The 27,855-nt window shown below is 39.4% G+C and overlaps 3 protein-coding genes across 3 annotated transcripts in view; 2 read left to right on the top strand and 1 right to left on the bottom strand.

The window, feature by feature from the left end:
* LOC145452898 (receptor-type tyrosine-protein phosphatase epsilon-like) overlaps positions 1-23,631 on the top strand; it is a 56,073-nt gene extending 32,442 nt beyond the window's left edge. The window contains exons 15-22 of the mRNA XM_080331027.1: positions 19,113-19,219; positions 19,850-19,941; positions 20,512-20,585; positions 20,648-20,770; positions 20,964-21,077; positions 21,173-21,318; positions 21,985-22,120; positions 23,309-23,631. Of these exons, the coding sequence (XP_080187153.1) occupies positions 19,113-19,219; positions 19,850-19,941; positions 20,512-20,585; positions 20,648-20,770; positions 20,964-21,077; positions 21,173-21,318; positions 21,985-22,120; positions 23,309-23,383 (867 nt within the window). The 3' untranslated portion in view covers positions 23,384-23,631. The remainder of the gene's footprint in view (positions 1-19,112; positions 19,220-19,849; positions 19,942-20,511; positions 20,586-20,647; positions 20,771-20,963; positions 21,078-21,172; positions 21,319-21,984; positions 22,121-23,308) is intronic.
* Positions 1-27,855, bottom strand: part of LOC145452907 (macrophage mannose receptor 1-like) — a 448,907-nt gene that overhangs the window by 297,067 nt on the left and 123,985 nt on the right. The window lies entirely within an intron of this gene.
* Positions 11,660-15,546, top strand: LOC145452409 (uncharacterized). Its single transcript, XM_080330599.1, has 8 exons — positions 11,660-12,444; positions 12,905-13,064; positions 13,131-13,282; positions 13,538-13,694; positions 13,826-14,029; positions 14,091-14,226; positions 14,965-15,151; positions 15,221-15,546. Exons 1-8 carry the CDS (start codon positions 12,134-12,136, stop codon positions 15,399-15,401), a joined length of 1,488 nt encoding a protein of 495 aa, XP_080186725.1. The 5' UTR covers positions 11,660-12,133; the 3' UTR covers positions 15,402-15,546.

The following is a 27,855-nucleotide window of genomic DNA, read 5'->3' as shown; positions in this document are numbered from 1 at the left end:
ATCGTTTAACTACCGGGTTGCATCAGTTTGCTATTTTTGTCATTTAGTGACTGCTGAACATACCAAACGATACACATTCACTTACGAAATACTGTGTTGGTCGTAATTTCCATCATCGTGATAATCGAAGTACATTTGTTTCGAGTTCATAACAACCAACTACTTTTCTATGACCCGATATATTTTTGACAACTTATGCTTAGAAGATTGGTGCATCTCGCGAAAAATAATATACCACTCATATTGATACTGCTACTCCATCGACCGGTATTTTCAAACGAGTCGATTTTCAACCGAGCAAAATTTATTACTCGAGTTGTCCTGCTTACTATATTTAAATGTAAACTCACCCGTCTTTCAACAACAAACAATGATAAAAAGTACACAAGCAAACACAACAAGTTTTACTTTTGTAGGACACTAATTATTATTCCACGCATCTCATTTCATACTAAGTGTATATGAAAGATGTTCATGGTACACGAATATATTCGCTCATGCTACGAACATACACAATGATTGGTGACGCTTTCACACTATTTCGATTTAGTGTAACAAAAACAACAACAACAATTTTCACTCTCTTGACTTATGAAAACAACAGACGAACCTTCATTCAATATTTTGTTTTTTTGTCAACTAGTTACTTTTTCGTGAGACCCCCACTACTCTTACAAAAGTACGAAAGATATTTACATCGCACAAAGTAATCAACTTTACTCGATATTCCCATGCTACGAACCTGTACAATGATTGGTGACGCTTTCAAACTGTTTCGTTACCTCAAGACATTTATTGTCTGAATGGTTGTTCATGTATCTTATTAATCAAATAGTTCAACACACAACAATAGTACGAACAGAAACATCAGAGTTGTTTACACAAAAGTTTGTATGCGTACAGTATGCGAATACCATGTGTAAGTCGAGCGCAATTGCGGTGTCCATCCAAGTTTAGTTAACACAAATTCATTACAACGGAGCCGCGTAAACTTTCGTGAAAGAAAAGCATACCCACTTCCCGAGGGTTCTGTCAATGTCATAACAATAAACCAGATACTCCAACAACAGAGTACATATGTTTTCTAGTTACGGTGCTTACATCTCACACACAAATCAATCTACTTTGCTAACGAAAAGTGGTGAGTCATCATATGGTTATCCTCACTAGTAAAACATACTATCATACAAAATGGTCGTTATAGTTTGCACACCAACGGTACATCGTACAAGTAACAAGTCTCGAGAATCCAGTTATTCAAAAAACGTGAAAGTATTTCTACACCAAGTCGTTATGTTGACGAAAGCGTATATTGTAATATCATGATCGATTTGCATTCGTTGGTCACAAACTGTCACTACTCTAAATAATTCTTTTCCACTCAAACACAAACGCATACTTGTCACCATTCGTTTTCATCAAGTACGAGTTCAAGAAACTTACTACGACATGAATTTTTATTTTTATGTTGTGTAAATAGGTAATAATTAATGCAAGTAACACTATATCAACATCATCGAGTTGTGCTAATAGATTTACATGTGGTCTTGTGGTTTTCGTCGGGACATACAGCACGAACTAACTGTAGACTCCTCTCTGTTGTACAGCTACTCGGTAATCGAAATGCATTAACATGTAAACAACGATCTTGTTTCGTCACACCAAAAATATGTTCACTGTCGCGATACTCCGCACAAGACGTGCATAGCCTTTTCACACTCGTAATAGTATACCAACGTCAAGCGATAACGTTTAACAAGACCAACGACACTGAACCCACGACGTTTACCTATGTAAAATTACCACTTTCACTTGCCAGTCCGTCGTTTACCCGACTAAACATATTATTTTCCTTTGGAGATCTGACGTTTACCCATAGTAAGAAACCATTTTCACTTGTAAATATATTTTTTCCTTGGTTAACAAACCTTTTTCACTTGGAAATATATTTTTTTCTTGGCTAACAAACCTTTTTTCACTTGGAAATATATTTTTTCTCTGGTTAACAAACCTTTTTCACTTGGAAATATATTTTTTCTCTGGTTAACAAACCTTTTTCACTTGGAAATATATTTTTTCTCTGGTTAACAAACCTTTTTCACTTGGAAATATATTTTTCCCTGGGTAACAAACCTTTTTTCCCTGAGCAACAAACCATTCTCACTTGGTGGTCCGTCGTTTAGCCGAGTAAAAATATCATTTTCCTTTGGAGATCCGGCGTTTACCCAGTGTAACAATACATTTTCACTTGGAAAAATACTTTTACCTAGAGTAACTAATCATTTTCTCCTGGGTAACAATCCCTTTTCGTCTGGAAACTATCATTTAACTGAGTACCAATACCGTTTTCACTTGGAAATACATTTTTTTCCCTGGGTAACAATACCATTTTCGTTTTGAAAACTGACAACCACACCGGTCAATTTGATATTTTTGTATATTGTTACAACGAACAGTGACGGAAATATACACAGACTACCGGTTTCAGAGTATACCCCATCGGTCGTATCACATCAATATCATCGGTTAACCACATACAATATACTCTTGTACACCGAAATGCACGCTTTGGAAAATTGGACAATAGGCTGCGATAGTTCTGTGATGTCCGGGTTCGTGCTTTGGATTTTCCAGAGTCAAAATGTCTGAATAAAACACCTCCTCGACGACGGTTGGTATGTGGATAACGGTGTTCGGAAAACGGTTGGATTTATGTCACCCATCGCGATAACAATTCCTGGTTGAGTTTTCCTCCGGCATGTTTGCTATATTGTGTCTTTATTGGTCAATGTATGTCTCGACATTCAGTTTGAAATCGGAAATGATAAAGTATGTAACCGGATCCGGATATCAACTCTGAATCGATAAACCAATGAACAATATTCAAAGTAAACATGTTACACCCTGTGATTCCACGAAAAAATACCATCCAGACATACGTAGCGCTTGTTTGCCCACACAAGTATTCGCGTAAATGGAGGTGTGACACATTGCATGCAATGTGTTGGTATACAAACATCGATCCACAGACATTATCATAGCCGGTAGTTTTGATGTAGATCGAATGTCACCTGATAACAATGTCATACCAATAAGCCACATTGCAATGACTCTGAGTCTGCGCTATTACATCGATATTTCGACACCGTTCACTGATTTACTCGATGGTGTTATCGTGTTGTTACATTGCAAGATAGTCATGACCCCATCTCCCGACAGATCACCCAGACCAATTGGATACATCGTCAATATCCGTCGTTTTGTCGACACCGAAATTTTCTGTTGTACAGCGTTTGACCAATGTGAACTATCGAAGTACGGTGCTCGAAATGATTGCGATCAGTCTTTCACTAAATCACGGGATGTCGCTACTCCCACATAACGACTCCAGATAAATATCGTGAACAGTGATTCTGAAAATCTCGGACTGATACTGTGATCCAATAAGGTGTGTTTCTGTGGAATCTGCAATCGTACACCACAATAGAACACTACCTCGTGATTTCACACGCAATCATAAAACACATCATCGTAAGGGTTTGTCCAGTTTCGAAACGGTCATCACCACAAGAGATCGGTATCATTTTGAAACGCCATCGTCACAAGGCTATTGACGTCGATTCAGTTGGGCATGTCAATCCGTTTCGCAATCCATCGTTTTTCGAGTCCCTGCACCATAGTGTTACGACACAGGCAAGAAGCGTCGATGGAAATAATAAAACACGGAAGGCACACTTTGGTGTTATTTGACATGGATTTTACACCCGACGAACCTCATATTCGAGCGATGCATTTGAATGGCGATTGTATTATTGATGTCCAGAGAAAAGAAATGTATCGATTTATTGGTTTCGTACATATCCAGCAAAAACCTGGGTATATGATTGTGCACGGTTCGCATATTTGACTGTGAACACTCTATTGGTATATGCTGTATAGTTCACATTCACCGTCGTGCGAATACCCATGTTACGGTTTCTATGTTTGTGTGTCCGTATGTCATGCTTCAGATTGACTCAGAGTCATTGCAATGTGGCTTATTGGCAGAGGTGGTCAGTAACGAAGTACTTCTACTTTTTGAAGTACTTGAAGTAGATTTTGCCTGCTCACACTACTTTTTAAGTAGTTGTGATTTTAGACTACTTCTACTTCTACTTGACAGTTTTCAATTTTGTAGGCAAAAATAAGCGTAGAATACCTACTTACTTACTTACTTGTGAACCACCACTCCTACTTCTACTTGAGTAGAAATTCCAGCGTTACTTCTACTTCTACTTGAGTAGCGACGGTGACTACTTTGACCACCTCTGCTTATTGGTATGACATTGTTATCAGGTGACATTCGATCTACATCAAAACTACCGGCTATGATAATGTCTGTGGATCGATGTTTGTATACCAACACATTGCATGCAATGTCTCACACCTCCATTTACGCGAATACTTGTGTGGGCAAACAAGCGCTACGTATGTCTGGATGGTATTTTTTCGTGGAATCACAGGGTGTAACATGTTTACTTTGAATATTGTTCATTGGTTTATCGATTCAGAGTTGATATCCGGATCCGGTTACATACTTTATCATTTCCGATTTCAAACTGAATGTCGAGACATACATTGACCAATAAAGACACAATATAGCAAACATGCCGGAGGAAAACTCAACCAGGAATTGTTATCGCGATGGGTGACATAAATCCAACCGTTTTCCGAACACCGTTATCCACATACCAACCGTCGTCAAAGGAGGTGTTTTATTCAGACATTTTGACTCTGGAAAATCCAAAGCACGAACCCGGACATCACAGAACTATCGCAGCCTATTGTCCAATTTTCCAAAGCGTGCATTTCGGTGTACAAGAGTATATTGTATGTGGTTAACCGATGATATTGATGTGATACGACCGATGGGGTATACTCTGAAACCGGTAGTCTGTGTATATTTCCGTCACTGTTCGTTGTAACAATATACAAAAATATCAAATTGACCGGTGTGGTTGTCAGTTTTCAAAACGAAAATGGTATTGTTACCCAGGGAAAAAATGTATTTCCAAGTGAAAACGGTATTGGTACTCAGTTAAATGATAGTTTCCAGACGAAAAGGGATTGTTACCCAGGAGAAAATGATTAGTTACTCTAGGTAAAAGTATTTTTCCAAGTGAAAATGTATTGTTACACTGGGTAAACGCCGGATCTCCAAAGGAAAATGATATTTTTACTCGGCTAAACGACGGACCACCAAGTGAGAATGGTTTGTTGCTCAGGGAAAAAAGGTTTGTTACCCAGGGAAAAATATATTTCCAAGTGAAAAAGGTTTGTTAACCAGAGAAAAAATATATTTCCAAGTGAAAAAGGTTTGTTAACCAGAGAAAAAATATATTTCCAAGTGAAAAAGGTTTGTTAACCAGAGAAAAAATATATTTCCAAGTGAAAAAAGGTTTGTTAGCCAAGGAAAAAATATATTTACAAGTGAAAATGGTTTCTTACTATGGGTAAACGTCAGATCTCCAAAGGAAAATAATATGTTTAGTCGGGTAAACGACGGACTGGCAAGTGAAAGTGGTAATTTTACATAGGTAAACGTCGTGGGTTCAGTGTCGTTGGTCTTGTTAAACGTTATCGCTTGACGTTGGTATACTATTACGAGTGTGAAAAGGCTATGCACGTCTTGTGCGGAGTATCGCGACAGTGAACATATTTTTGGTGTGACGAAACAAGATCGTTGTTTACATGTTAATGCATTTCGATTACCGAGTAGCTGTACAACAGAGAGGAGTCTACAGTTAGTTCGTGCTGTATGTCCCGACGAAAACCACAAGACCACATGTAAATCTATTAGCACAACTCGATGATGTTGATATAGTGTTACTTGCATTAATTATTACCTATTTACACAACATAAAAATAAAAATTCATGTCGTAGTAAATTTCTTGAACTCGTACTTGATGAAAACGAATGGTGACAAGTATGCGTTTGTGTTTGAGTGAAAAAGAATTATTTAGAGTAGTGACAGTTTGTGACCAACGAATGCAAATCGATCATGATATTACAATATACGCTTTCGTCAACATAACGACTTGGTGTAGAAATACTTTCACGTTTTTTGAATAACTGGATTCTCGAGACTTGTTACTTGTACGATGTACCGTTGGTGTGCAAACTATAACGACCATTTTGTATGATAGTATGCTTTACTAGTGAGGATAACCATATGATGACTCACCACTTTTCGTTAGCAAAGTAGATTGATTTGTGTGTAAGATGTAAGCACCGTAACTAGAAAACATATGTACTCTGTTGTTGGAGTATCTGGTTTATTGTTATGACATTGACAGAACCCTCGGGAAGTGGGTATGCTTTTCTTTCACGAAAGTTTACGCGGCTCCGTTGTAATGAATTTGTGTTAACTAAACTTGGATGGATACCGCAATTGCGCTCGACTTACACAGGGTATTCGCATACTGTACGCATACAAACTTTTGTGTAAACAACTCTGATGTTTCTGTTCGTACTATTGTTGTGTGTTGAACTATTTGATTAATAAGATACATGAACAACCATTCAGACAATAAATGTCTCGAGGTAACGAAACAGTTTGAAAGCGTCACCAATCATTGTACAGGTCACTTAGTATGAAATGAGATGCGTGGAATAATAATTAGTGTCCTACAAAAGTAAAACTTGTTGTGTTTGCTTGTGTACTTTTTATCATTGTTTGTTGTTGAAAGACGGGTGAGTTTACATTTAAATATAGTAAGCAGGACAACTCGAGTAATAAATTTTGCTCGGTTGAAAATCGACTCGTTTGAAAATACCGGTCGATGGAGTAGCAGTATCAATATGAGTGGTATATTATTTTTCGCGAGATGCACCAATCTTCTAAGCATAAGTTGTCAAAAATATATCGGGTCATAGAAAAGTAGTTGGTTGTTATGAACTCGAAACAAATGTACTTCGATTATCACGATGATGGAAATTACGACCAACACAGTATTTCGTAAGTGAATGTGTATCGTTTGGTATGTTCAGCAGTCACTAAATGACAAAAATAGCAAACTGATGCAACCCGGTAGTTAAACGATACAGTTACAAGTTGGATGTAATCTTGATTTACAGATGACAGCTTGATGATGTAAAGATCAGCCACTCAAATGTGTTCATTGCATAGTATTTGACCAAAAATAAAATATCAAATGGAGACTTCGGTTTCATTACCAAGCGAGTGAAAATTGTTTTCTGCTGGGTGGATATGATTTGCATTTAGAAAAACGATATAGACCGATTAAGCGATGCTGTTTCATATCCGTCGAGTGAGTAAAATTTCTTTGGAGTTCGGTTTAGCTAGTTAATTATCGGTGCTTCAATCCCGTACAAGTAAGGTCTTTTAGTGACTGAGTATTGTGATGACATTTACTTTGACGAATGACATTAGGAAGATTTTCAATTTCACTGATTGTGTGTGTGTTTTACAAATAATTCTAACTATAGGACACATTTAATAAACGTCATGCAAATTGTTTCTTTGTGATGGTAACGACTTTCGGCGGCTTAGTTTCATGTCGGGAATTATTATTTGAGGGTTCAAAAACAATTTCAATCAATACTAGAAATGAACAACAATGCAAAACACGTTTAGCAAATAACAGTGTAGCAAGTACTTTTTGATATTACGAGTGTTGGGCACTAGACACTTCTAGTTGAATTGGATGCATCTAACAAACATATCACGATTTACTTTTACAATAATCAAAGTCTTAGAGTGTATAACCTCGCGATATTTTACATTTAGCACGCACAATGGGGGGTTACAGAAATGATTAGGAATTGATCGCTAGCTTCGAACGGTACTCGATACTCAAAGTGATATTTTCATACTCTGTAAAGTGTATATGTTTCAATTCTCTGTCGCAAATTCCGACAATAAATCGTTGGATTCAATAGTAACGATATTGCGATATACTGATTCTACACTTAGTCGTTTCAATTACCCGTTGGGAATCGGGATAATAAAGCATTTTGTATCGGATGTTCAATGTATGAATACTGGAATTATTACATCTTTAGTGTTGTTTATCGCAAACGATAGATTCTAATAATTGTACTGATTGTTGAATGTAATAATACCGATATTGTCGTTTCATCTTTAGTCTTGGTTACTGGTAATATTTTCTGATATCCGCGATACGCAGAGTGATTTTTACCAAGGTGGAGTAATTTTCCTATCAAGAACATTTCAGACACACATAGTTTTACAGCTTAATATGTTAATAACATTGGTACTGAAAAGTTTGTTGCTGTCGTAACATTTACCACAATGCCCGGTCTAATTAACACAAATAATTTAATAATAAAGTAATGATCAACTATTACAAAATCTCATATGTCAAATCAATGTGACAATCCTTATGTTTACATCACGATAATTTTCGATATAACACCTGCGTTCGATTGTAAGAAACTACGATGGTCATACTTTCAAATGTCGTATACTCAAATATATAATGCTAACCTCAAGTCGCCGACACCGAGAAGTAATTACTTTTGTCTTACAAAATATACCGCATAGTAATTTCTTTGTCTTGCGGCATAGTAACGACTTTTACAGTTGAACAAAAAAGACGAGTTGGTGGGATATGCCTAAAACCGAACATGATATGTTTGTCGGTTGTAGTGATTACTTGCGTAGTCTTGTCTACTGTTCGTATGGACACTTTTTGCTTTGGTTCGGTGAGTTACAAACGGATTGACTTGACAAGGTTTTTGTATTTTACTCTTTTGTTGATAGCAAGATGTTAAATGTTGAGATGTCATAGTGGTAATATTTTTGAAACTCTCTTTGACAAACGTAAAGACTGGTCGCGAATAGAGTTGTAATGTTTCATTACTTGTTTCGAATCAATGCGCGTATAATCTCTAAATATGACTGGGTTGAAAGTTGTTAGTCATGTTTGTCAATCTATTTCAATTTAGACTATGTCAAAGTCGAGATATTTCATTTTGGATTACCTCAATTTACCTATAGAACATCTCGCGAATGGATTCCGACGCCACGCTATAACATTTTTGATAATAAGGACTCAAGAGTTTTCAATCAACAATACCTAGATTTTTTGGTAATGCTAGAGTTGGCCAAATGATAAGTTGCGTGTTTTTGTTAGGCGTTTGATTTCTCAGTAATAAATACAATTATTGTATGTGTATACTTGCGATTTCTTGATTCTTGTTTAGTTACTTGGTATTGATTCTATAGGTGTGAAACAGCGGAATGGAATGTGTGAATAATTCGATGCGACTGAAGTTGGAGTCAGCAATATTCAAGTTACGTTCGAATCAACTGATCGTGGTAAATGGATTTCTCAAAGGGTTAGAGTTGTACCGGATCAATACATTCAAATACGAATTAACTTGGTCTGTGTAGTGAGTTTCATTTCAAGTTGACAAATTGACACATTGATTGAATATTCTCATGATTCGCATCACGCAACCAAAGTCAACGTGAAACATATAGCGATCGCGGATATTCAAGTCACCGTCTGCGCCGGTTCTGTTATTCGGTGCTTATTACTTAATAAGTAATATTCTTATTATATCAGACTCGTGAAATCCAGTTCTGTACCAAACTACCAACATATTACATTGTAGCGATTGGGATGTATGTAACCACAAGTCACGAGAGATGGTTATGTCTTATAGGCGTTATCTTGTGCGCGATCGTAAGATTTTAGAATTATTTCGAACCTTTTTGAATAAGCGTACACTTCACAAAGGATTAGGGTTAGAGTAGAAATAAGTGACAATTTTTCGCTATTCAAGTTACCGACACTGGCGGTCTGTTATTCGTTACTTATTAAATCTTACGAGTGAAATCAAGTTCTGTGACAAACTGCTTAGTCAAATTTCACCGCGTGAGCGATCGACATGCATGTAACACCAAGTCGCGAAAGATGGTTATGTCCGAGACATTATCTTGTCAGCGATCGCAGGGTTTGCAAACTATTTCACACCTATTTGGAGTGTTAGTTTGTGAGCGTGGTTATTGCTGATATTCGAATCGCCGTCTACGCCGGCTCTGTGATAATCTAATTACCCAAATATTATCATGCAAGTGATTCCTAGATTTAGCAAACTATTTCACACCCTTTTTGGTGAAAGTACGACATGTTGCCCGCAGTCTATAAACGAAAGTACGAATCATCGCCGCACCCATAAGAATAACGATATATCATTGTCGCACTCACCGTAAACTTTAGGATCAACTCGGACCGGTCATATATAATAATTTGCGACATATACATCAACTAAGAACCAATGACGTCACTATTTACCATACCAGATACATATTCAACACCATGCCGCCGCGGTCTATACCCACAGCGTTAGCATGCGACCGATGGTGTCCGGACAATACCGAGAAAACCATTACCGAGAATGCCATTACCGAGAATTGACACCACCGAGAACGGACATTACCGAGAATTGACACCACAGAGAATGGACATTACCGAGAATTGACACCACAGAGAATGGACATTACCGAGAATTGACACCACAGAGAATGGACATTACCGAGAATTGACACCACAGAGAATGGACATTACCGAGAATTGACACCACAGAGAATGGACATTACCGAGAATTGACACCACAGAGAATGGACATTACCGAGAATTGACACCACAGAGAATGGACATTACCGAGAATTGACACCACAGAGAATGGACATTACCGAGAATTGACACCACAGAGAATGGACATTACCGAGAATTGACACCACAGAGAATGGACATTACCGAGAATTGACACCACAGAGAATGGACATTACCGAGAATTGACACCACAGAGAATGGACATTACCGAGAATTGACACCACAGAGAATGGACATTACCGAGAATTGACACCACCGAGAATGGACATTACCGAGAATTGACACCACAGAGAATGGGCATTACCGAGAATTGACACCACAGAGAATGGACATTACCGAGAATGGACATTACCGAGAATCCTGACATTACAGAGAATGTACATTACCGAGAATGGACACCACCGAGAATGGTCATTACCGAGAATATGGACAATAGCGAGAATGGACATTGACATTACAGAGAATGGACACCACCGAGAATGACCATTACCGAGAATGTATATTTCCGAATATGAAGAATGTCGTGAAATCTAAACCAGAAAATACCTAATATCAGGACGTTGGGTTCAATGTTTTTTATAGTTGTTACGCGCTGTTGTCCAAGGGACCGCGCAGTGAGTTGGGGTCGAGTGCGCGCAGCCTCGTGAAAAATTAGAGAGTGATGCACATACGATTTTGTGTTTGTGCAATGTGCAATGTGCATATGCATAACATGCGTGCATTATAGGCATTGTGCACATGAGACAGGACAGAAATGTGGTAATCTAACCCGTTTACTGTAAAATGTCTCGTACTACTTTCTGCCAACGATAAGGTGATAAGCGTCGCATTGTTTCCTTCTCAACAATTAACAATTAATAATAACAATATCCTGCTGGAAGGGGAAGGTGCAGAATAGCCTTATAAGGCTTTCTAAGTCGGGCAGAGTAAACATTATTGAGAGGACATTACTAGTAGCCTAAAGTCAACCGTTCACTGAAAATGACTAAGCTGCATCAACCGAAAATGTAGGCCATGATCCGCCTAGAATCTAGATACTTGTTTATCCCCTTTTCGAGATTTGAAAGAATTGATGCCTTCTTGCTTCATACCAATCACAGCAGCTCGATGAGTTCCGCTAGTATTACAGATATCCGTTCCTTTGAAGAAAACTATTATGTCATAGTTTGCCTTTTCGCTTTCAAGCAGATAAAACGAATTGAGATACGAATCACAGCAGGTTGATGGGTTATTAGAGGTATCCATGCCAGTGAAGCGACGGAATTCCTTATCGAACCATAGTTTCTTTAGTGGCTGTTAATCATATTATGCTCTTTTAAGATTAGAATCACAGCAGGTTGTTACAGATTTGTGCGCCAGTGAAGCAAAATTATTCAATGTTATACCGTAGTTGGAATCATCACCACACCAATGCGGAGTGTTCGAGACAATCAGCTGATTTAAAACCAACCGTATCCGTAAATCACATGCTTTACGACTAAAAGTCATGACAGGTGTTGGTCAGCTAAGAGAGGTGGACGATGAAATGGCAGAACAATCAGGACCTAATGTATTAGCAAAATACATTACTTCGACGCGAGGAAATAAGTTAATCGCTGTTGGCGAGTTCGTATTTAGGAGAATGAAAGTTTCGAATGGTACTTCGTACTGGATATGCACGCATTATGACAGAAAAAAATGTCGGTGTTCATTGAAAGTCCTTGAAGGATCAGAGCCACCAATCGTTCTGAAGCAATCTCAAGAACACAATCACTGTGCTACGTTTGGCATAGTAGAGGCAAAAGAAATGGTTCAAAGGTATGATGTTATTTCATTATCGTTTTATGGGAAATGTATTCACGTCTAGCCAGACCAGTGGTTCTCAAACTGCGGTCCGCGAGACAATTTTTCGAGACCGCGAAACACGTTCCAACAAATTCACTAATAATTTTGAGTTTCCAGTTTGCGATTTCGGTTGAATGTTATTCACAAAACTAGTCGCTGGAATTAAATATATGAAAAAGGAAAAATCCTGATAAACGGCGGTAAAGTCAAATGATTCAATAAATAGTTTGTTACGCACACATGGCAACAAACCTTCAAGTCTATTTTTGAATGCAGTCCTCGAATTGTGATATAATGACGTCAAGTTTCATTACGTTTGAAGCTTGTCTTTCGATATGTTTACTTGCCATGATGCTAACGTATGTTGCAAGTTTATTATAGTGCTTACCAAGAATGGCATTTTCTTTGGCATCAACTAACAGTCTCCATTTAGAATGAAAATCCAAGGTTCCGTAAGCAACGAAGCACCATCGAAAATATATGCCTCTGCAATGGCATCCGTACAATTAAGTCCCTCAGGGGCAATTGCGATGGGGAGGAAAGAAGCCGTAAAACGAGCCATACGTCGTGTTAGATACAGAAATAATCAAGCGGTAAAGTATAGAAATAATATTAGCTATTTGTTAAAATGAAACATTTCACAATTACATTGGTTTCAGCCCTCTCTACCAAAGTCATTACAAGAACTGGAGATTGGTACCTTGGAAACATCCGGAGGGGAAAATCTGGTTCTGTATGACAGTGGGCGATCAGCCAGTAACAGGAGATTTATCGTCTTTTCTAATGATACATTACTAGAAAACATGACAAGGTAAGGACAAATCTCGTTTTGTTATTAATTCGATACGTTGCACATGTCTAAGCAGCGTATAGGCCAATGTATATATTTCTATAGTGGGGTGCCGTTATCGTTAATATTTAGGTTTGGTGATGTCTTTTTATGTAATGTACTGATATAGAAACAACCGTTAGCTAATCTATTGTATTGTCGCACTGCTGTTAATTTCATACTAAGCATTTTTAAAAGGGTTGTTTTTCTTCTGCCTTATTCTCGATTATTCACCAGATACACAGAATGGCACGCCGACGGCACATTTAAAACTGTGCCAAATCTCTTCCATCAGATGTACACCATCCATTTTACAAAAGATCATGAAACTGTCCCTGGAGTTTACGCTCTCTTGACCCATAAAGACGTATCCATGTACAAAGAGTTACTGCAGGTAAATCATAGACGTCGTTTCGAAGAGTTTACAAACATGTGTAGAGCGCTACACCTGAATGAGCATGGGTGCATATTGGAGTCTGCATATTCGACTATGCGTAACTGATTAGCCTATTCCTATATCAACAGGTGCTAAAACAAAGGAGGCCAGACTTGAATCCGACAACACTTATGCACGACTTTGAATCCTCAGCGATTCGAGCATTCTCGGAAGTATTTCCGAACATTAAAATCACGGGCTGCCTATTTCATTTGAGCCAAAATGTGCAGAGAAAGGTCCAGGAATTAGGTTTGAAAACTGAGTATCAATCTAATTCCGGTTTCTCCGCTCAGGTAAGCGTTCATTTTGGCTACGGCGTCAACGCTAAGTGTAAAACGGGATGATTACTTTCAGGTGAAGTGCTTGACGGCCCTTGCTTTTGTGCCCGAGTGCGACGTCAAACAGTGCTTCGAAATATTGACTTCTTCCAACTCGGGCTGGCCAAGTTTTGCCGAAGACTTGGCCAATTATTTCAGGGATACATATAAAGGTAGGCTATATTAACAGATGCAATCTTTTTAACTGTTGCGGATTGGATTGGCCACATTGAAATTCTTGCTGATCTGGAATATTTTGTATTGCGTCATCAGGTTTGAATCAGTGTGAGATAGTATAGCATTTTTGGTGTGTGGAGATGTCTAAAACTATGGGGTAGAATCGAAGACTACTCTAACGATGTTCATATTGGTATTATTGTATCTTCACGACCTTGTTGTTCTATCTTAACCACCAAAATCTTTATAATTACCACCCGTCAGACTAGATTATGTCTGCGATGCGTTTATATACCAACAAGACTAATCGATTCGCACAGTCATCAATAGCGGCGCCGAAATTTGTTTGCGATTCGCTTTCGCCGCTTTGTGACCAAGTCATTATTCACATATCAGCCTACTGAATTGAATAAAATAATCCATCTAACTCTATATTTTAATATATAACTTAACTGGCATATGTTTATGCGTGTAGAGACGTAAACGCGAACTGGCATTTGTACGTACTAACGTACATAGATTTAACCCGATTAATCTACTAAAATTTAAAACATTGCCTGATTGCAAAAAAAGCACTCCTCTCCCCCTTTTGATACACCCCTGAAGATTGATGACACTTTTGCGAATTGTCCATGAATAACGTCTTTTCATTACCACATTATATCAAACATTGATAGTACGGATCTGCTTCGCGAATATATGAAGTATTTAACTCATTATTGTTTCTGCCTTAGGTATCACGAATGATCAACAACGCAGTAATAGGCGGCCGCTGTTCCCACCCAGCATTTGGAATGTGCGACAACGTACCATCGATGGCATGCACCGAACCAACAATTCTGTTGAAGGCTGGCATCACGGCTTCCGCGTTCTAGTTGGGGGATGTCACGTAACCATTTGGAAATTTTTAGAGTGTATCAAGTGAGTATAAACAATGGAAGATGAATATGTGTACTTGGTTTCAACTTGAATATACATATATTTTTGAAGGATGGATGTCATGCAAAATCGAGTGCAGCTGTTACAAACTTCCACAGGCCAGGCAACGCCTAAAAGAAAGGAAAAATACGTCGACATTAGCGACAAATTGAAGCGGCTTTGTGATGCAGCGTGGTCAACCGACATGACTACAGATTTTCTGCCAAGAGTGGCATACAATCTAAGTGAATAAATAGATAATAGCCATCACCACATATTTAGCATCCTTTCTGATGAAGAAACGCCAAGTCTGTGTTGGTGATCACCGCTGTACCTATTTATCCTCTGGATGTTTCATTTTAGCATGCCACAGACAAGTAATAAAATGAAAATAACCATGAACATGATTGCTTATAATTTTGGAACTAGAGTTTCTGGGCCTACAGTGAATTCAGAACTTCTCAGTCTCTTATTTTTGCTAACCGTAGAAGCTTTAAACAGTAGGAAAGGAGCGACAAGGAAATATAGCGTGACTATATGCAAGATAGCATAATGGTTGGCTGTCAGTTGTCAGGTTGCTGAGTAAAACGGCAGCCTACTGATAAAATATTCTGCGATTGTAACAGGTAGAATTCTCATCATCGCGAAATGAAATTCGGGTCCAATTAGTACGGTACAGCGACGCAACGTATCATTGAATATAGATATGATATATTGCACTACAAAGGTATGTGCATAATTCTATGATTTTCCGATTGTTGAGCGAAGCCATTACCTAGGAATCACAATCGTCACGTTCATAATCGAATGTATTTCTGCGTAGGAATATTACGCAGTGTACAGTTTGTCTAGTTTTGCTAACTGCTTTAGATGAAAAATGTACCTCGATCAATTGTATACGCAGCGATCAACGAAGTTTCTTTATCTTGTGTTGTTAAATCCTGATGAACGCGATAATAGACTTTAATCAACCCAGCTTTATTATCTACGCCCTACATTAAATTGTGTTTGTGCCCAGAATCACCACAAGACAACGTTCTCTTACAATAATTCGTGAGCCAGATTTTCGTGACGGTCACTACTGATTGAATACGCACTTTCTCCATAGTAATCATCTGCTACCAATATTAATTCTTGTCTACTTGATACACTCTATTCCCGAATTATCGCGTCAGCCTAAAGATATGAATTATCGCGTCAGCCTAAACATATATGTTGACCAATGTATAGAATGACTAACCGTCTACTGAAAATGAGTAGGCCCATGCCGCAAATGAAAAATGTAGACCATGATTTGCCAGCATATTTGTTACTCCCTTTGCGAGCTCTGTGAGAGTTGATGCCTTCTCGATTTCAACCATATTACACTCTTTTGAGATATGCATGACAGCTGGATGCTACAGATTTCCGTATCAGTGAAGCGGAGTAGGCTAATTCGTATGTAATGATTGGTACACGATTCGGAAACGTTGTAGACAATCAGCTGATATTGTAAAACCGCTTTAAAACCAACCCTATTGATCGATGATCACATGCTTTAGGACTATAAGTTCACGTGTACAATTTATGCATGCAGTCATGCAGGCATGTCATGCATAGCCTGTGTAGGTACAGATCGCGTGTCTGTACATCACGTCGTTGCCACATTCGGTGTCAATTCTCAGGTATAATTTTCCCGACAACGTCCGTCTCAGTAAGTTGGATTCTCGACATTGGCAATTCTCGGTAATGTCCATTCTCGGTAGTGTCCATTCTCGGTAATGTCCGTTCTCGGTATTGTCCATATTCTCAGTAATGACCATTCTCGGTGGTGTCCATTCTCGGTAATGTCCATTCTCGGTAATGTCCATTCTCTGTGGTGTCAATTCTCAGTAATGTCCATTCTCTGTGGTGTCAATTCTCGGTAATGTCCATTCTCTGTGGTGTCAATTCTCGGTAATGTCCATTCTCTGTGGTGTCAATTCTCGGTAATGTCCATTCTCTGTGGTGTCAATTCTCGGTAGTGTCCATTCTCTGTGGTGTCAATTCTCGGTAATGTCCATTCTCTGTGGTGTCAATTCTCGGTAATGTCCATTCTCGGTGGTGTCAATTCTCGGTAATGTCCATTCTCTGTGGTGTCAATTCTCGGTAATGTCCATTCTCTGTGGTGTCAATTCTCGGTAATGCCCATTCTCGGTGGTGTCAATTCTCGGTATTGTCCATTCTCTGTGGTGTCAATTCTCGGTTGTGTCCATTCTCTGTGGTGTCCATTCTCTGTAATGTCCATTCTCGGTAATAGCGTTCTCGGTAATGTCCGTTCTCGGTAATGGTTTTCTCGGTATTGGTATAGAACCGCGACCGATCACTATACTGAAAAGGGTTACCGTGCGACCACAAGACACAATAGCCGCTTGCCACCCCCACCATAAGACAAAAGAGCCGCTTGCCACCCCGGGTTTCCCAGCCGCTTGCGACCCCCGCCATAAGAAATAAGAGCCGCTTGCCACCCCCGCCATAAGACGCAATAGCCGCTCGCCACCCCCGCCATAAGAAATAAGAGCCGCTCGCCACCCCCGGTTTTCCAGCCGCTCGCCACCCCGCCCATAAGAGCCCCACCCACCTCACGACCGATCTATACTACTACTAAGATGACTGACGGTATATTTCTACAGTTGGTTGAGGCCGGTTGGATACCTTAGTCAAAGATAGTGATTCTAAACGTGGGTGCCGTTTGCCTTTATTATGGGGATCGCGAAGATATTGATCTTAATCATCTTCCAAAATAGGCCTCTTTTAAAAATCAGCTGATAAATTTTCGAGCTGAGCCACGGAACATTTTCAAATTGGAAATGAGGTCGCGACGGCAAGAGATTGGAAACCACCGGATGTACAACCTGCTGATGCATTTTAATAGTAGTAGTAGTAATACATGGAAGAACCAAGATTATTGACAGAATTAATTCACAAAATTTAACAACCAGCATATAGATGCGTATAATAAGCCCCCGAAAAGGTGCATCGACTACCGTATGGTGTGCCCAAGATCAGTGTTTTTTTGACATGAGGGTGCTGAAAAAATGTTGGTTCGGACCTGATTACAGCACACAACCAGATAACCGCACCGACCCAACAGTACGTTATAGCAGGGCTGGGGACCGGATGCCGGCTGGAGGACCGGATGCTTTCATCCATTCATTCATTGGAGAAGGCCTAATTCTACACCTATATTCCACTCCAGTACTGTATACAGTCGGAAGGCGAAGTTTTCCTATTGTGACGTCATATCGTCCGACAGTGTGTTCATACCTCACTGTAAAAACGCTAGTTGGCGCTAAAGAGTGTCCGAAATTTGCGCCACAAAAATATGGTAACCCTATGCTAAACCATTCAACAAATACAGTTTACGTATTATATGTAACACACGCATATTGGGTTCTAACGGTACTTTGGATATCCCCTCAAAAGCAAATAACTGCCAAACTGTCAAGCAAGCTTCTATGCGTTTTTCGTCGTTTACTTTATTCAGCAATTCATTTTTGTGTTTATATGTACCAATCTCTTCTACATGACGCACGCAATCGTACCGAAGTAAAAGCGACTACAAGGGTGGTACTGACTCATACGAATTCATTGTCGTTTGCTACTGCATGAATTTTCATTGCTCGACAATAATTACTCATCCTGCATTAACACGGACGAGATACCGTTTATTGTGCCACAACAGAACGATAGAAATTGCGTTCCTGTGTTCCAATTAAGCAGGGAATTGTCCAAGTTAACCGGAGTTTTTTTCACGTGCAATTGTTACTTTTGCTCTGTGCTGGATAATATTGGGCCAACTAAATTTCGGTTGTCCGGATTTTCCGGTGTCAAAATGAAAAAGAGTCGACTGTATATACAGTGTCACATGTAGAATCGGACTACATAAATGATACGATCGTGACATAGTGTTGCAAATTCTCCAATAGCTCGTATTTATTCACAGGATCAGTACATTCTCGTGCACAAACTCCTTCTAGAATCTCACATATTTGGCGATACTGATCGATCGAGACAAGAAATTGTGGAGACGCCTTTGGATGATCGTTCCAGGTCCATATATAATTACTTTACTATTGTAATAAATGGGTAGCTTCGGCAATTCGTTCGCATGGACGACATTGCAACGTAGATTACTTGAGTAGCCCTACAGCTGACCTTCGCGCGAATCAAATCGTTGTACTATGAGTAAATTGCAGTTGGATCAGGTTATGTCTTACAAAATCGTTTCAGCGCAATTGGAAAAATTGACCTAGCATATAGCTAAACTATATGAAAATGAAGTGCTCATAAACGGCTTCTCTGGATTACCAAGTCTGCTATCGTCACTTCAGAGTCTTTATAACTAGAATGATGGATGATAAAGATAGCAGTCAAATTTTACACTGTCAAAATACTTCAAGTCGCTTTCTTGGCCAACTAAGACGCTTTGAGTAAATGTATAAGTGGACTACTTCAGCATATTCAGTCAACTACATTTATTTCTACTTTGGACTCATTATCCAACGCATTATCCTCGGTCGGCACCGCTCCGAGTTCCAAAATCGAATGCTAATTTCCTTTGTGTCAAACGCACTTGCCACTCTATAATATAAGCTGGACCTAAGCCAATGCCACTAGCACATCTTATTTTATTTTATAGTATAGCCTACTTGTTGAATCAAGGTATTGCTTTCTCGCCAGGAAAAACATGATTGCCCAGCAATTCCAGGATTTGTCGAGAGTCAAACCGATGGATATGACGCAAAAGAAGCAAATCGAGAAGATATCCGCATGTGAGTTACACCGTTAGAAGTGTACTTGACGGAATGCTGGTGTGTGGCACGGTGTTGTGTTGAGATTTTCTGACACTTGGACCTCACGCTGACAGACTTGGACAAATAAAGAATTCTAGTAGTCTAATTAGACTAATTAGAGCGAAATGTCGGAAATCATATTCCTGTCAAATATTTGAAATGTTTCTATGCTCTAATTTTAATTCCAAGGTCTTGTCTGGTTCACGTGAAAACGCTACATGAGATCTGTATAGTGCGAAACGAAACAAGCTTGGTGTACAGACATTTTCCATTCTCATGATTATGAAATTAACTCCGATATATTATGAACTGAACTTGATTTTTGTTGCACTTTCTTCTAATTCGGAATTTATTGCAATTTCCAGTTTGATTTGCGAAGTCAGTAAGCAAACGGCGTAGCTACAATCCTAATTCAAATCTATTTTAGAAAAAACTGAACCATTTTCGTGTTGTCCATCTCTGCAGGGTACCTACAATGAGATAATGAAATGTGCACTAATTATGATCTATATCTAAACGTTGAGGCAAACTGATTCAAATTGCGTTTAGACGAACGCATGAAAGTCAAAAGTTTCGAAGACGAATCGGAGATTATGCATCCGCTCAGCGCTTCGTTTCTTGAGGTAATATTCATGATCATTCATTTCTTCGCGCCAATTGAATAAATTCACTTACTGTATGGCAGATTTACGACGATTCGATGCACGTGATCGTGACGCGTGCGCCTCAGCGAGAGACCGTAGATATATTCTACAAGCTCCTGTTCAATTTCAACGTGACAACGATTGTGGCACTCACAGAATTAGAGGTTTGGATTATCCTTGGTATTATTGCAAGTTACCCAAGGACCTGATATACAGCTCCTTATACTGACTCGATGTGCGTCGGTTGGTAGAACCGCCACCTGTATCAGTGTAATGTGTTTGAAAACCATTATAGGCTCTAATGATTCAACCTTTTATTCGCACCATTAATCCAATATGTTTTACCAGATTCCGCAGCACAAATCCTTTGCGTATTGGAATGAGGATCGTGATGGCCTTACTCGAGTGACAAGCGAAGAATTGACCCCTTATTTTGAATGTCGAGTCCTCATCGTGTCGGATAAAACAGCGGTTAGCATTGTGCAGTGATGTATACAATTATACATTGCATATTGCTATAAATAAGACACAAAAGTCAAAGTCTCAGACCCTCTAAAACATTTCAGAATTCCCAGAAAAGCATAACACACATTGAAGTCAAGTTAAACCCCAAGGAAGGAAATGAAAAGCAGATCATGAAGATCAACGAGGCCGTCACTAAAGTGCAAAAGGCACATCGCGAATCGGGTGGCAGCACTGTGTTGCATTGCAAGTGAGTATATATAGCATGGCCTGTGGACGTGGGCACACATGGTACGCGCCCCTATGTAGCAATGGCCCAATCTCGGTTGAGGTTGTTTGGTGTCTAACAAGATACTTGATGACTAAAATGGCCATTATATCCAGATCAACTCTGTTTTCTGACAAGACAAGGTGGTCACTGTCCCACCGACGGGTCATTCCCGGAAGGAAATCTTGATTGTAGCTTCTTGGTGAGGTATTTCAGCATTGCCATTTCACAGACCCACTAAAACGAGTTCGTGGATCCATAAAGAGTTAATGGACTTCGGTTTATGAGCTCATGTTAAATAAGCATTCCATATGGATTAAATTTGACTGTGAACACAATTGTTTCGGACTATTCCAAACAATCTCATGGGTTTATCGAATCATTTGATGAACTTATCATTTCCTCCCTGCAAGAGTACTCAATGTACTCATTCATATATGATAATGTAAATTTAAACTTATACTTTACTGTCGATTCGTAATTTTTTCACTATGAATATATTATTCAGTTGTGTATTAAAGTATTATACCTTCGAGAGTCCCATCCAATTTTAACTTCGAATCAATTCGGTTCAAGCTCACTTCAGGCCAGCATTTTCCAACGGCGCTTAAAGCGAAAGGCCCTGTAGACTGACCTGATTGATTTCAGAAACGGGAAGGGAATGAGCGGTGTTTTCTGCGCGGCTATGAATCTTCTCGAACGACTCAAAGTGGAGGACCGCGTTGACGTGTTTCGAACGGTAAAAGATCTTCGTGATTGCAAAGAGGATATGGTATCCACTCAGGTAAGTAAGTGATAACTATAAGATATGATTTTGTGCGCCATATATACGCTGATTTGTTCGATCGAAATTCTAGATTTGGTTTTACCTGGTATACGATGACATCGCAATAATGTGAGACCTCATAACGTTGTAGATTACAGAAGATACAGCAATTGTTTTCAGAGTACTGAGTACTAGACACTTGATTACCCTTCAATAACACTGCTATCACGACTACAAATCACCCCCAATGATTGGGATATCAGACAGTAACTTGATATACAATCACGTTGTATTAGAATCGGATTCAGATTCAGACTAACGAATTCGGGGCGAGAATATTTGTTTCTACACACCACACTATAGGACCTATGTCAAATTTTTCGCGATAGCTTACACGTCCAGTGTCGACAGAACTGTCTACAAAAAGGTAAGTGCTATCTCCAAGATTTTCAACCTTTACTAAGTGAGCACTTATGCTAATCTACACTACACGCCTTCGGCGAACCCCAGACTTTCGCCTAATAGTCACAAAACAAAAAAAAAAAATAGCACAACATCTAATACATTACGCAAAACGGACTGTGCTACAACAATACCAAAACCAATAAAACGTGGTTTTCAACGACACAAAAATATTATAATTATTTCTTACTAGCCTGATCCCTGCAACGCCGATTGTAAAATTCGCATTCGTGTAGAATCGAATAGTTTAGAAAAGTATTGTTCAAATCAAACTTTCGATCTGGTACACAATTCCACAGTAGCAGAGCACCAATAAAAACCCATAACAACCTATGAATATTTAATACAAATCAATATGACTGCTGCTATATGAGTCAGGGGTGTGTCTTTGCCTCTAGTGAACCCCTAGGATTCGTGAGAACCCCGGTTAAGATCCATTGGTATAGACGTAATATTTAGTTCATGTCTCCTGTGGGTGACCTTCATTCTTCCATTGGCGTATCATATATCCCGTGGCAACAAAAACCGCCGATTATTGGCAACGAGTGACTGTGATCAGTTTGAGCTTGCTTCAGTGAGAGTATAAATACTTTATAAATAACGTTACCGTACGCCTCTGTTTGGAAAAAGTCAAAAACAACTCTGGTTTCCAGGCCTATATGTCCATTGTTTATCGATTGGGCTCGATAGTAATTCTTGTCGTTTATCTGGACATATTTGACGTGATTGCATGGTTATTCACAGGAGGAATATCAACTTTGCTACGATGCGGTCACAGGATATTTTCACAATTTCGATACGTATTCTAACTTCGCCTGATGATGTCACAATAAGTGGACAACTTTCTCACTTCTGAAGTTTTCTCATTCGATCAATCTATTTGCATTAACCTGTGTATGCGGAGACGGACTGTCTGGGGGACATTACTGACGAATATTCCTCATCGAAGTATACCAGAATTACCACTAAGACCATATGCACCGTTTCAGGAAAAAACCTTGTTGCTATGTGCAAATCATAAAATGCTGCAATCATGTAATATACCTTTATTGTTTCACAGCTGATTCTATGAATAATTGAATATATATATTCCTCATGTCGAGAATCATATCGATCTTGTTCAAGTTTCTTATGATTTTATTTCCTTTTCGTTTCCGTTTCGGTTGGACGAATCAATAAATATTTCTCTCTCTCTCTCTCTTCATGCACGCCTTTATTCAGGCTATATTTTCCTTGTTCCATATTTTACGGGTAACCACCAAAATATTTTTATAACCTATGCAAGGATAATAAACCAATTGTAGGCTATACCAACGTTGGATATTTTTTCGGCGATATTTAGAAAGTCCGACTGAAGTCAGCATTTGACATGGTGTTTTAATGTCAGATTTGGAATTGCGTGTCTATTTCACATACAACGCATCAGTATGCCCGAAAATATTCCAAACTGCAATACACGGACTCGAAATCTGTCAAACCCAGGGCTGCCGCATATTGGCATTTACCACTGTGGTCGTCATTTTTTCGAAACAGCTTGTCACCGATTTTCGGGTATACTATATCGGAGGTTCGTGCCTTTTAGAAAGAGTAACGAATAAAGGAAAATGATCTACAGCAAGACAAGAATGCGCTCCAGGAAATCGGGTTAACCCATATAGTTGGCGAAGAATAAATAAGTTTCAAAATGTACAGTAGAGTTGTCCAGGATACTTTTTACAAATTTTACTGGCTGCTTAGTATATTTATTAGGTCGGGTAAAAAAACGCTGCCCATCAAATGTAGATCAATTCCAACCTGTAGATGCGACGCCTATACAATTTTAAAATGAATTCAATAAAAACAATTGATACTTTTGAAATGTTACAGGCTAAGCCATGAAATTGTTGATTTGTTTTAAAAAACGATGCATAGCCAATTCGGCTCAATTCAAACGCTTCGAAGCCAAAATATATTGGTGCAAAAAACTTGGGATTTTTTGAAATGCCTAACTAATAATTTCAGAACCGCCCACGATAATACTGTTATTTCAACTGCGCAATTATCAGCTTACATAACTTAGCTTCTGCGTGGTGGAATTAAGTCTCATTTGCACTTCAGAGTTATTTTATGCAAATCGACAGGCTCACGACAACGCCGATGGAATTTGAAAAAAAAATTAAATGCAAGATTTTCCTACTCTAATAACTTCGCTTCTACAGGTTGTAATGAATCCTACCTCTTAAGAATGCGCGTGTGCGTCGCCGCGCACTGCTGACAAAGTCTGTGCACACGGCTGACAAAGTCTGCGCGCCCATACAAATCTGTACAGTGCATAAAAAATCACCTGTGGCTCGTAAAATAGTGATCATTATCCCTTTCAGCATAGAACGTAATAAAATGGGGTAGGAAATTCGAGTCCGACGAAGCGAATGACGGAGCTTCGTAAAATTCTGAGTAGCCTAATTAAGGGAGTCGAGTCAGAGTTGTAACTGACATAGGAAAATGCCGCTAATTCGGGGCCCAGCCGAAGTGATGACCTGTTGTAAGAGCCTACGGACAATTACCACCCGATATCGGGCCTAGCCGACGTATATCGATATGGGATGGTTGGAACTCTCAAAATAACCGGTTCAGCAATAGTACAGATATTTCGTCAATATCTATATTCAGCCTATATGACGCCACAATTGCATATTCGTTACGTCATGACTTCCCCAAAAAACACATAATAAACAAGAGCCTGGTTTTAAACATGTTTGTTTTAAATTGAATTTTGTTTTAAATGCAAGCCTATCTGTGGTCGATCAAAGTTGCGATTAACAAGTTCCTTGAACTCGGATGCGTGGCGAGCACAAAGGAAAAAATTACCGACAAGATAGCGTAATGGTTAAGCGTCCGGCTTCTTGATCGGTAGGTCGTGAGTGCGATTCCCGGCCGGGTCAGACCAAAGACCTGATTAGTAACACTGGTATCCATGGCTTCCCTGCTTGGCGCTCATACATTACTGGGATAGCCTGGCGGGGTGGTGCATGACTAAGAAAAGCGTAGAGGCTATATCTGCTCTTCCTTGTCCAGCGGCATATGCACATCATGCACTCATGGTATGCATATGCGCAGATCGTGTGTATGTGTATCATGAGTCGGTGTATATGCCGCAAAAACATCAGGGACAAAAATAAACTGCGTTCTTTCCTTTCCTTTCCTAAACAATAACCTGCAGTCACTATAACTTGACGTGGAGAATTGCGGCACTCTGACAGCGGGCCATATTATCATGTAAGACTGAAAACTGTCCGCGGGCCGTTCAAAATCGCTTCGCTGGCCGGATCCGGCCCGTTGGCCTTCTGTTTCCCGTCCCTGATATAGCCAATAAAATTTGAAGGAAAAACAAACAATCTTTTGAACAAATCCACTGTACATCCATTTAAAATGTATAAAAGCGTGATATTAGGTGCCTAGCTATTCCCTCTTCTTCCATAATTTATCCAAACCAGCCACCATCGATGGTATATCGGACGCCATTGCCCCGCCAACTTTGCTGATAAATTCAACGCGCTGGTCCAGCACAATCGCTAACTTGTCGGGGAAAGCAGAATACAGTCTCGTCGCCTCGTTGTCCAAACCGTCCATGTAAAGTAAAACGGGACACGGTAGCAGTTCTTGCAACAGCTTTGCAGCCACATTGCGGTCTCTCATGGACTTGTGCCTGTCATAATTGCATCTGAAAAGGCTAATGGTTATAGGCAGGCCGTGTTATTTTTGGCATATGCCAAAACTGCCAAAAATAACTTATTTTTGGCATTTTTCGATTTTTATTTTTGGCAGTTTTGGCATTGTCCTCTAAATAGATAGTTTCAGCCTTGAATTAGTCACAAAAACGCTTTATTTGGGCTAGTTTGTCAAAAGACACCACAAAATGTGCAGCATCCACGTATAATCAGTGCCAGCAAACAATAAGAAGAAGAAAAAACCTAACGATTTCATAGGTTATTAATATCAAACGAAACCACAAAATGTGCAGTATCCATCATAATTGGTGCAAATAAGCAAAAAAAAAGAAAAGCCTTACAAACACGCTCAACAGCTGATTGTTACAGCTGTTGAATAGACATAAATCGTTTGCACTGTAACAGTGCTTCCAAACTCAGTTCCGCTAAGTTTCTCCTAAATTCATTTCTCGCCCAGCGAATCTGGGAAATATCGGCTTCAACAGTAGCCGTTGAGGGAAAGAATGTTGCCAGTCATCCAAAAAAGGTTTTCAGAGCTTCAAAATCTTTGGAGGGCCGAACCGGCTTCCATGCATCATGAAAAGAGATCACTTCGCCAGTGCCATCGATCTCATCGCGGAAAGAATTTTCTTCACGATCCTTTTCCAGGAGTTTCCTGTGCTGTCTCTCAACGCATTCTATTTAGTAGCCCGACTATCATTTCTTTTGTCACTTCAGGTGGCTTTAATATTACCAACTCTCATGGAAGAGTCCTGGGAAGGTTAGCTATTGTTTAAGAACATTGACGCAACAAGACTGTCTGGCAAAACGAGACTCTGCGGCTCAGAAATAGCCAGACAGTTTGTTGCGTCACAATGTTCAACTCGATCACAATGCAAAAATCGTAGTTGATTTTGGGGTTCCAGTTCCATGAACAGAATATAATTTATATTTTAATAATCAGCACTGCGGCAGCTTCTCATTGATACCAGTTTTATCAAATTTAGCGCTCGACAAGCCGGTCAAAAATGGTCGTAAAGTTGCCTTTGGACAAATGGAAAGTATGACGTAAACCAAATGCAGTAAGCCGTTCAATCTCGCTGTGCCCACACCATTTAGGACACCATGCTTTCACCCCTAATGGATGGGCTCGACCAAGATTAAGAAACCTGGCTTTCACAAACGCTCTTCTCGCTTGTAACGCGGTCCTGTTAACACAACACCATGAACGATATACACTATTTGGCAGGCCGTGTTATTTTTGGCATAAGCCAAAAATTGCTTATTTTTGGCATTTTCAAATTTTTATTTTAGGCAGTTTTGGCATCTGGCTCCTGAAATGCCAAAAATAACACGGCCTGGTTATAGGTGTATCGAGCAGACTTGTGTATACTACTGTATATTCAGAATTCGCAACTAAAACTAGAACCAATCACTTTTCAAGATATGGAAGTGGAACTACAAGTACTCAAAAAACGGTAGTTAGGTGACCGTTAGCTATGGACAGAGGTGGTCAATGTAGTCTAGAAAGCTACTCAAGTAGACGTAGAAGTAGCGACGGAAAAATCTACTCAAGTACCAGTAGAAATACTTCTTCCAAGAGCC

The sequence above is a fragment of the Botryllus schlosseri genome, chromosome 12 (genome assembly GCF_051294905.1).
Source record: "Botryllus schlosseri isolate E-star chromosome 12, Bs_hap1, whole genome shotgun sequence".
NCBI lineage: Eukaryota > Metazoa > Chordata > Ascidiacea > Stolidobranchia > Styelidae > Botryllus > Botryllus schlosseri.
The sequence above is the reverse complement of the archived record's forward strand: the minus strand, read 5'-3'. Positions and strand labels throughout refer to the sequence as shown.